General features: G+C 44.2%; 1 protein-coding gene across 1 annotated transcript; it reads left to right on the forward strand.

The window, feature by feature from the left end:
* Positions 1–3,564: 3,564 nt before the first annotated feature.
* On the forward strand, positions 3,565–11,324 carry SLC30A1 (solute carrier family 30 member 1). Its single transcript, XM_006748713.3, has 2 exons — positions 3,565–4,823; positions 6,490–11,324. The coding sequence occupies exons 1-2, from the start codon at positions 4,208–4,210 to the stop codon at positions 7,389–7,391; spliced, it is 1,518 nt and encodes a 505-aa protein (XP_006748776.1). The 5' UTR covers positions 3,565–4,207; the 3' UTR covers positions 7,392–11,324.
* The last annotated feature ends 284 nt before the right edge of the window (positions 11,325–11,608 follow it).

Below are 11,608 nucleotides of genomic sequence, written 5' to 3' on the forward strand. Positions count from 1 at the left end.
TTGTGAGGGTCCTCAGAAACCTACATTGGGATGGACCGTCTTCAGGCTAGCTTCCTGCGCTGGGCAGCTCCAGGTGGGAGGAGCTTGGCATTGAGAGCAGGGAGGGGTCTTTAGGGGCCTTTGAGATTGCAGTTTGTGTTACACATTTGATTTTTCATTCAAATTGGCAGTCTCTTTCCAAAAGGAGCATTATTCTCTCATCTTTAAAGTATGCTGAACAACAACAAAAAAAAGTATGCTGAGTTTAGTCAGTTTGGATACTAAGCAAATTATCGGAGAGTTCTCAAAATTTAGGAAGAAAAAGCCAAGCCATTTTACTCAACCAGGGACCACAACCTCCAGGGTTGTTGGTGAGTAATGGTATAGTCTCCCTCCATGTTAACCCACTGCTGGCTGTGTTAACACCAGAAAAGGCCTACCAGCTGACAAAGGACAAAGGACAAATGGGAGTCAAGCTACCAAAGTATTTTGACTACACAGTGCTAGGGGGTGAGGGGGAAGAAAAGTTTATTCAACTGAAAGGTTTTGCTGGTATTACTCTTTGTGGAGGGCAGGATTATAACTCCTTACAACCTGGAAAATGTAGCTCCCCCCTCCTCTCCCCCTTTACATGTGAGAATAAAGCACATTATGAAATGGCTTACACAAGAGAAAGAAAAGTCTGTACAAAATGGGTACTATTGGGTTGAATTGAACCTAAGAGCCTGTTTGTTGGTTGGTTTGTTTTTTAGAGAGAAAGAGAGAGCACAAGTGCCTGGCAGTGCAAGAGGTGGGGAGGGGAGGAGCAGAGGGCGAGAGAGAATCCTAAGTAGGCTCCACAGGGGCTGGGCCTGAGCAGGGCTTGATCTCCTGACCCTGAGATCATGACCTGAGCCGAAATCCAGCATGGGACGTTTAACTGACTGAGCCATCCCAGGTGCACCCGAGCCTGTTTTTATATGGGTCTAAATATCTTCCCATTCAGTCTGCTTAGTTATTGAAGGGATTGCTGTCCTATTTGTTGAGCACCGCTGCCTTCTACATCTCCTTATTGGTTCCTCTTTGGGCATAAATTCTCACATTTGGAGAAATCCATTGTTTAAATAAAGGGCCACAGCAGCTCCCAATAGGCGGCAGAATGGTCTTCCAACTGCCTCTTGGCCATTTCCATAGGATATCTTGACCCATAAGTGGCTCCCCAAGTTCTAGATAGGAGCGGCTGGTTGGAAGGAAGTTTGAAGCTGTGTTTGCACAGTATGATCAGTTAAATGTCAATCGTCCATACAAAGGAGGGGAGATTGTGAACTCCCAAGACCCATCTCCCCACTCCTTTGCACTGTCACTGTCCAGATTTCATTTCAAATTTAGCACATTAAAAACGGGCTATTTGCCCTTAAAATCAGCTCCTCCCTCCACCCTCTCCCCCAGCTTCCTCACTTGTTTAAAGCCATATTTTCCTTAGCAGGTTAAAACATTTGAAATATCTGTTAAATTCTCCTCCTTAGTTCTCACCCTCCCAATTCATCATTAAATCCTATCAATCCTCCTTTTCTACTGTCTTGGAAACTTTTCTCGTTTCTTTTTTATGACTGCCGAACAGAAATAGAAGATGAGGATCCAGCTCTGTAGTTTGGACAGTGAAATGAGAAACACACCACATACAAATGGGTAAAAAAATAAAAAAACAAAAATAGAAATATTTTTTAAAATGCAAAATAACATGGCTCCAAACTAGCCTTATATATAGATCCCGAGGCACTGGCTAGCACTGCTTTTGTCTTGTAGCAATCCAGAACGTGGGGGTTCTTCCTCCCATTCTGGAGCTGTGGTGAGGCCTTTGGGGTCCAGCTTAGGTTACTCTGATTCCAGCCACCCCTCCACTTTAGGAACAGGAAATCTTCACTTCCAGAGGAACTAATCTCCACTCAGAGCACAGTGTATATGTATGCACTCTAAACTCGTGTTGGCACAATTTATTGAGTATTTCATCGTAACGTAAACATTTTATATGTTTATATTTTACCTCCACCTGGCCGGAAGCTCATTCTTCTGTATTCTTAACTGCCCCTCCCCTTCCCCACAGCAACCAACACAGGGTTGAGCTCATTGTAGCCTATAAATAAAATGTTTGTTAAATCATAGAGTCTTAGAATTTTAGACTCAGAAAGAATCTTAAGAGTTCCTCTTGCCCAATCCTTTACTTTATGGATGAAGAAACAGGTCTAGAGAGATTAGTTGACTCTCCCAAAGTCACACAGCTGGCTAGTGACAAAGCAAGGACCAGAAGCCGGGTTGCTCCTGCTTGACGTCTGTACCCTACATTGTCCTTAGATAATCAGTGACAGAAATATCTGATGTTACACAAGGTCTCCTAGGGATGGTGCTGAGAGGGGTGGTCTGCTTTACTGAAACATTTTTAAAGATTCAGTTCATGCCCCTTGCAGGACCGCTCGGAAGTCTAACTCCTCAGCTCGGTGTGCAGCAGCACTCGCTTTATGAACGCGTCGGCTGCACCCCTGGTCTCTCGACAGGAGGGCGAACCCGGGAGCCCCGCACCCACCGGCTCCCCTTCTCGGCCCCTCCCTGGCTGCCGTCCGTCATACAGCGGTCGGGGTCTCTGGTCTCTTCTATTGACGCCGGCCGGTGGACGCCGCGAGAGGGAGGGTCTCAGGACCCTCGCGGGGTGGGGGGGGGGAGTGGGTCTTGGCTTTGCGGAGAAAAAAATTCAAGAGCAAGCCATTTAGGGAAAGGGACAAAGGTGTATCTAGAAGAAAGGGGCTACTTCATAGATAAAGTAGCGGTCTCTCCTCCCAGGTGAGGAAGACCCCCCCCTTTGCCTCTAACGGTTTTTAAGTTGTTTTTTTTAATTGGCTGACGTATAGAAAGGGGCTTACTGCTTAACTTTATCATTTACACTGAGCGGTGAGTTTTTCTGTTGTCTTAGGGTTGTGGAATTACCCACAGGGAGCAATTTTAAGAATGTCCAGCCTCTATGACTTTTACTGCCAGAGGGAGTCGGGTCTTGTGGTCTTCCATGAGTGGGATCTTGTGACTCTTTTTATGACCTGCTGACTTTTAGGTTAAGGGTCAGCCTAAATACCAAAATGGCTTTACTTTGGTCAACTTGTCTCCCGAGCCTCCCTTCACCACGTGGACTCAGCTCGGAGGATCAAAGTCTGTTTGCTGCCCGGCCCCCGGAGGTGTGCGGGGCGCCGCGAGGACCCGCACGGCCTGAGCAGCGGCCCGGCCACGCCGGGGGAGCCCGCCTGCCCCTCCCCCTCCTGCTGCACGCGGCCCGCGCCCCCTACCCTCCCCCACGACGCCCGCCGCTGCACCCGGCCGCGGCCCCCGGCCCACGCCCGGCTCCTGGAGGGAAAGGCCCCGCCCCCATCTGTTGGAGCCTCGACACCGCCCCCTCCCGCCCCGCCGAGCCTTCACCCAATAGCGAGCGCGGGTGGGCGGAGTGCGGAGGCTGTCGTGAGGGGGTTCTGGCCAATGGGGAAGCGTGCCGGGCCTGGTGGGCGGGGCGTCGGGGCCTTGTCACGCTCGGGTCCGTGTGAAAACGGGGGTTCCGAGTGCAAAGCAAAGTTTTTTTGTAAACCGTCTGCAAAGGAGGGGGGGCGAAGAAGGCGCCGGAGACCGGGCCGAGTGCAGCTGCCGTGGCCGCCGCCTTTTTAGCTCTTCAGGCGTCGGCTTCCCGGTCCGAGCCACAGCGGAGGAGACGAGCGAGGGGAAGACCTGTGCGGAGAGCCCTGCAGATGCTGGGAGCCTTCGTAGCGCGGAGCTGCCCGTCGCCCGCCCCCGCCGCCTGCCTGCTTCTGCTCCTGCTCCGGCTCTTCGTCCCCGGGCTCCGGGAGCCCCAGCGCCCCGCCGCCGCCGCCTCGGCCGCCGCCGCCGCCTCGGCCGCCTCGGCCTCTGCCGCCCAGCTGTGGGTGTGGGGACTGCTGGGGCTGAGCCGGGCCTCCGCGCCGGCTCTGAGCACCGACGCCTGAGGAGCTGCCGGCCCGCCGGGGACGCCCGCAGGCGCGGGGGCTCGGCGGCTTGACCCCGGGCTCGTCCCCGTCCGGCCGCGGAGGCCACTCAGAGGTTTCCCGAGCGGCCCGGTCGGGCGGCGAGAGCCCCGCGCCGCCCTCCCGCCTCCGCCGCCGGGTCGCCGGCCGCCGGTGAGTCGCCGCCACCGCCAGTGTAGCCGCGGGGCCGCGCTCGTTGGGCCCCCTGAGCCGCAGCCATGGGGTGCTGGGGTCGGAACCGGGGCCGGCTGGTGTGCATGCTGATGCTGACCTTCATGTTCATGGTGCTGGAGGTGGTGGTGAGCCGGGTGACCGCGTCGCTGGCGATGCTCTCCGACTCCTTTCACATGCTGTCGGACGTGCTGGCGCTGGTGGTGGCGCTGGTGGCTGAGCGCTTCGCCCGGCGGACCCACGCCACCCAGAAGAACACGTTCGGCTGGATCCGGGCCGAAGTGATGGGGGCTCTGGTGAACGCCATCTTCCTGACCGGCCTCTGCTTCGCCATCCTGCTGGAGGCCATCGAGCGCTTCATCGAGCCGCACGAGATGCAGCAGCCGCTCGTGGTCCTCGGGGTCGGCGTGGCCGGGCTGCTGGTCAACGTGATGGGGCTCTGCCTCTTCCACCATCACAGCGGCTTCGGCAACGACTCCGGCCACGGCCACTCGCACGGGGGTCACGGTCACGGTCTCCCCAAGGGGGTCCGCGGCAAGAGCAACCGCACCGGGGACAGCGACGACAACGTGACCCCGGGCGAGCAGAGGCCCGACCAGGAGGAGACCAACACCCTGGTGTCCAATAGCAGCAACTCCAACGGGCTGAAACTGGACCGGCCAGGTGAGGAGAGAGTGGCCACCGCAGGTGGTTGGGTCAGGGGAAGCCCGGACCCTAGCCTGGCCCTGAGCGGGATGGCCCGCACGCCCCCTGGTGCCCGCGCCGCCGCCGCCTCTGGCCCTCCAGGTCCCGCACCCGCGGGGCACACGAGGAAATAGGACCCCTTTCGGCCGGGTGCTAGCACCCGGGGCGCGCGGCTGGAGGTGGCGGTGGGGACTGTGGTTTGGAGAGTGGGCAGAGGGTCGGGAGGGGGCCGTCAGCCCGCTGCAGTCCACAGCCGCCCTGGGCCGCCCTTACGAGTGGTTCTTTCAAGAGACTGTCTGATTTCGGTTTTCACAGAATCGTAAGTGCCTCCTAGGTAAATTTCTTGGCCGCCACCCCTTGGGAAACGGAGAGAATCCCCAATTCATCCTTAGTTGTTGGCCATTTGAAACCTTGCCCTGCCCAAGTAGTTCTTGTGCCCTTTAAACAAGTTTCTCAATATTATATTCAGAGCCGTCTAGCCATTGACTCTCCTGAGCTCAAAACCCTGGTTAGAGGTTTCTTTTAAGAATGGCAATGTGTATTTCAGTTAATTATCTAAAGTCTGAGCCTAATCTTGCAAATCCTAGATTTAGGACCAGTTTGGTAGTGTTTAACATTTCACTTAGGACTTTCCAAAATCATACTAAAATAAAAGTGATGGTAACTTACTCATCTTATTTTTTACTGGATGCTTTTCATTCTAAATATAATTGCTCTTGAAGGCAATTTGGAAAATGTTGAAAGAAAAGAGCCGGGAAAAGGAATCAACCAAAGCCCAACTACCCAGGCTCTAATGATGTTAACAATTTGGTGTATTTCCTTCCAATTTTTTTTCATTTACATTTATTTGCTTAGTGGTATGATACTACATAGACAACTTGTTCTTTTTTGAAGATGCAGGATATCATGTTAATGAAATTGAACTTGTACACTGAAAAGGTTTAATAAACAATTGAATTTCCCCTCACTCCCACTCTGCAAGGTGTTATTCCAAAGAAAATTAAGCTGTTCTGGTGTGTATACAGTAATTCCTTTAAAAGATGGGTACATTTGGTTTAAGAACTGGTAGAGTAGATGGAGACCATTTATTTCAACTTTTCCTGAAGTTTATGATTGTTGATGGGTTTGTATTTGATCTGTCAGTTTCTAAACCCTCTCCACCAAGAGATTCTGTGGTTTCTATTCATGATAAAAGTTTGAGTGAGCCACACCACCTTCAGGACAAAGAGTGACTGGAGCTGTGGGTCAAATCAGGCATTTGTAGTAGACTTCTCCATAGTTGCATTTAGTTTGTGGGAGATAGCATTCAATTTTATGTTTTCTTTTTGTATATGCCAAAAAGCATAGTGGAATGTTCACAGCACCCCCACCCCCTCACAGAAAAGATGAACTTTTTTTTGGAGGTGGGGAGGTAGGAGGGTGGTTAGAATAGGGAGGCAATAATCTTTCTAATGACTTGATTTAGCCCTGGCCGTTATGCCCTGGCTTGTTCCCAATATGTTAGTTTATACTAAACTGCCCTGGGCACATTTTTAAATTACGTTTCATGAAAAATGTTCACCTCTTTCACTAAAATGGAATTAGATGAAGATGTTTGTATGAACACTTTCATGTATTTGATACAGCATTTTTTCTTTCTTTGTAGATCCAGAAAAGTCCAGAAATGATGCGGTGGAAGTACAAGTGAATGGGAATCTTATCAGAGAACCTGACCATGTGGAATTGGAAGATGATGATAAGGCTGGACAACTTAACATGCGTGGAGTTTTTCTGCATGTCTTTGGAGATGCTTTGGGTTCAGTGATTGTAGTAGTAAATGCCTTGGTCTTTTACTTTTCTTGGAAGGGTTGTCCTGAAGGGGAGTTTTGTGTGAATCCATGTACCCCTGACCCCTGCAAAGCATTTGTAGAAATAGTTAATAGTACTCATGCAACAGTTTATGAGGCCGGTCCTTGCTGGGTGCTATATTTAGATCCAACTCTTTGCATTGTAATGGTTTGTATACTTCTTTACACAACTTACCCATTACTTAAGGAATCTGCTCTTATTCTTCTACAAACTGTTCCTAAACAAATTGATATCAAAAATTTGATAAAAGAACTTCGAGATGTTGAAGGAGTTGAGGAAGTTCATGAATTACATGTTTGGCAACTTGCTGGAAGCAGAATCATTGCCACTGCTCACATAAAATGTGAAGACCCGACATCATACATGCAGGTGGCCAAAATCATTAAAGACGTTTTTCATAATCACGGAATTCACGCTACTACCATTCAGCCTGAATTTGCTAGTGTAGGCTCTAAATCAAGTGTAGTCCCATGTGAACTTGCCTGCAGAACTCAGTGTGCTTTGAAGCAATGTTGTGGGACACGGCCACAAGCCCCTTCTGGAAAGGATGCAGAAAAGGCCCCAACAGTTAGCATTTCTTGTCTAGAACTTAGTGACAATCTAGAGAAGAAGCCCAGGAGGACTAAAGTTGAAAGCATCCCTGCTGTTGTGATAGAGATTAAAAAAATGCCAAACAAACAACCTGAATCATCTTTGTGAGTCTTGAGAAAGATGTGATATTTGACTTTTGCTTTAAACTGCAAGAGGAAAAAGACTCCATTGAAATTCTAAGTTTGCCAAGTAGTGTAATTGAAGTCCTTGTCTGGTCACACAGTTTAATTCTATTTTTGTAAGAACATAATGGGACTGCTTAACAGAGTTCTATATTACAACTTTGTGATTATTAGTGCAGAGTACAGCTATGCTGTAACAATTTTGGAAAGCCAGTTTTAACACTATGTTACATTTTTGTTTAAAGTAAGTATAAACCTTATATAACATAATGACATTTGATTTCCCGTTTTTCCATGGTAAAAAATTAATTAGGGGGATAAATAAATTACAATTGTTACTGGAATTTCTCTGCTTTTCTTTCCCCCCAGTGTTACACTTTGTTTTTTAGAATTATAATCACTAAACTTGAAAAATCATCAACAGGTTTGCTTCCTTTGACGTTTTAGGTAATATTTACTTGCCCTCTGAAATCATTACATAGCATGTTTTTCAGAATGACTCATGGATATTATTAGGAGAAGTTCCTTTTTTTTCTTTACATGGGGTATTTGTAATACTAAAGATCAGTTACTATCCAGGATTCTATATTGCTGAGTATTATTCTAAATAAGCAGTTGAGATAATTAACAAGTTGAACTACAGTTTACATATAATAGGGCATACAGAGAGTAATAGCAGAGGAGAAGGTTTACCAAATTAAATATTTAGATTGTTGTAAGTTAATATTCAGACCACATTTTTAAATTATTGGGAGAATTTTAACTCATGTTTTCTTTTACCAAAGTTAGTCTAAAATGTGGACATATTCACCAGCATTACTTTCTCTGAAAGATTGGCATTAGGAACATTGAGCTGAAAGTTTACTTATGAAATATATACGGTAAATATTTTTAAGGACATTAAAGCTAATCTCTTAGTTACATGTTAAATGCAAGCTTATTCGTGTAATCTTTCAAATTGTAGATACTTAAGCAAAAATTAGAGTCATTTCATGGTGACCAATCGTGAATGGATTCAAATGGAGATTTTTTCGAGTACAACCAGCAGTTCTTGTGCTTTGCCCAGAGCCATTGACTTAGGAGAAAAAGGAAATCTAATGGTTAATGCAGTTTGGATATTAAATTCTTAAAAAACAAAGTTAAGGCAAAATTAGTAATTAAGATTCTGTAGGTCATCCTGTCTTGACATTGCTCAGATCTTGCAATAGTGGCTTATTTTGTAAGATGCCACAGTATCTACACAGGAAATTGTTCTTGGCTATTTCATTGTTGCTATGGGTTTCGAATCCATACACAAATATTATTTAAGGATATTTAAGTTATATTTTTCTTGACAGAGAGGGGTTATGCTTTGTGAAGAAACTAGATTTTTGTCCTCATAAGGATGAATATTAATATCAGTTATCATGTATAGCTCTATTTTTCTAGAAATAAGGTATCCTGACTACTTCAGTAATTTTTATAGCTGACTACTTTTGGGATGGCTCTCTTTTGGGATTTGAAATAATTCATTGTTTAATGGGTCTTAAGATGAAAGTGTTGGCATTGGACAGTTAACTTTTTAAAGGGATCTTTTGTGGTAGATGGTGTGTTTTTTTTCTAGTATAAGCCTATTGCTGGCAATGGGCCTATTTAAGAACAGCCGATTTTTCCAATGAGAATGAGGTAATTTTAGGAACACAGTTTGTAAGTTCACATTTGCTATAATGGGCCAAAACCATAACCCACCAATTTGCAATACATCTTGATCTTTTAATACTCTTATCTGATAATTGTGTAATTCAATTCCTAAACTGGAAGTTACTTTGAATTTTGCAAAAAAAATTTTTTAAACATGAAATTCGGGAATCTCATCATATGGGTAAAGGAGAGAGCTTCAAACTGTACTGTATCACGTACATTCCTGATTCAACACTTAAAACTACAAACCATTTTATTAAGATCTTAAAACAATTTATGTTACAGAAACATTTTGGTAATGACACATATAATAGGATAACTGGTAAAATACATTCAGTGGGGTTTTCTTGACAAATGCTTTATTGGGTCTTTCTTAAAGGTTGTATAATGTATAAAACATCAGCTAAATGAGGATTTTTTTTTTAATGGTGTATAAGCATGGGACAAGGGCTTTTTTTTTTTTCCAGAAGTGCTTTGAAGGTAACAGCCTTTAGATTTCAGTTATTTCACTTTTCATAATTTTTAAATCGCTTATATGTAACAAAGTGGTACCATAGAATTCTTTTTTCAAAGGACTTTGTCATAATAGCAAAATCCGTGGGCACTGACTCACCTTTTGAGTTTTAGCAGAGAATTATTTATTTCTTGACAATGCACTTTCTAACCCATTTTTAGCATTATCTTTTAAAAAATGCTTTTATATTTAAATATTGTGGGATTTAAGTGTCATTTCCAAAATAGCTTATTCCTTCCTGAAAGAAAATGAGGGAAATACCCTGAATTTTTAGGAGACTTAAACCCAATATTTAAATATGCTGTTTTTTAGCAATGCATCAATTTTAGGAGGTGCATCTCTCCTGCTGGCTCTTTTATATTTGAGCAAGATCAGTGTATTTAGAATATGTGTTTAGAAACTTGTCTGTTGTCTCAGTTTAGTGAAAAGGAGGTGCTGCACGTGCCTGAAATAAAACAACTCCAATTTTTCCAAGCCAAATGCCGCCTTAGTGAGGAGAGATTTCCTTCTCTGTTGCCACCTTTCAGCTTCTGTGATTGTTTAATAAGAGTTTTTTGAAGGGCATCTGCATTGTGAAAATACGGACTAGAACCTTAAAAAAAGTCAAAAAAGGGCAAAAACTTTGGTGTATGAATTTTAGCATTTTAGAAAACAATGTTTGAATAACTAAGGTATGTAATTTGAATAGGAAAAGTTTCCATCAAGAGCACCTTGGAAAAATCTCAGTAGGTAGAAGACTATGTTAACATGTTTGTATCCTGTTAACATGCTCGGTTAATTTTGAATTTTTGAAGGTTTTGAGGGAAAAGGGCCTATGGAACCTAATGTGAAGTATTTAGTAGGCTAACTGGTATTAAGTTGAAGATTCTTTTACTGTGTATAAGCAGATATCATTTGAATGATACAAATGTCATTTACCTGCTGTCTTAAGATGTTCACACATATACAAATAGGGAGAATAATTCTACAATATAGAAATATTTATTTTAATAAATATTCAGTTTCAGTTAAGGCATCAAACAGTGTTAAAACTCTTGGGAAGGTGGAGGTTTTTTGGTTGCTTTTTAAATGGAAAACTGTCAAATGCAGTGTTTGGCCATCTGAAACGGGAATTGTAATAGCACTATTTTGATGTAGCTCTACAGATACTATGTGGCAATGCTATTTTGTTTTACTAACAAGCTCTGGAATATTTAGCAGTCATTTTCACTGGCACAAGAGCCTTTTGTATGTCATTCAGTTTAAACTTTTAAACCAAAAATTTTGTGGTCCAGTGTCTTTGGCAAAAAGATGCTGAAGGGAATGTAACATACAATTATTATGTGGCTATATATAAAAAGACACAAATTGCCGTGTTATGGTCCTGCCTTGAAACAGCACAATGAAGTGTATCAATGTATTCTGTGATTCTTTATGAAACTTCCATGTTGTGTTGTTTTGTGTCGACCATAGCCTGTCTTTTGGGCCAGACGTGGCACAGTTAAATGCAACTATCATCTCATTAAATGCAGATGCAGATAAAATGTCCTTTAGTGCTGCAACATTTTACCTAACTTTTTGTATGTTTTATGACCGTGCGTTGTTTTCCAAAGCTGTTCCTACCTCACCATGAGGCTTTATGGATTGTTATGTATTATAAATGTTCTTTATGAGACAGACTACTGTGTTTCTTCTCATTTATTAAAAGTTAAGTAGAAAAATAAACTAATTTTAATATCTGCTTCATTGTTTTGTGCATGTGGCCTCCCCTCCTATACTAGGTTGGGTTATGTAGACTTCGGGTGTTTTTATTAAAGGGAAATTGCAGCTTAAGTGTTGCTAGGTGTACGGGATGACCAGGTTATAGGATAGTATTGTGAAAGGAAAAAGATGGGCAAAAATTGCAATAGAAATAGAAAGGGTAACACAGCAAAGCCTCACTAACATGAAATAATCAATGGCTGTGAAATTTTTTTGTTACAAACATTAACATTACATTATGTAATTACAGGTTAACCTGCTTCTTTTGG

Source organism: Leptonychotes weddellii, chromosome 6 (assembly GCF_054177405.1).
Source record: "Leptonychotes weddellii isolate Sample4059 chromosome 6, ASM5417740v2, whole genome shotgun sequence".
Classification (NCBI taxonomy): domain Eukaryota; kingdom Metazoa; phylum Chordata; class Mammalia; order Carnivora; family Phocidae; genus Leptonychotes; species Leptonychotes weddellii.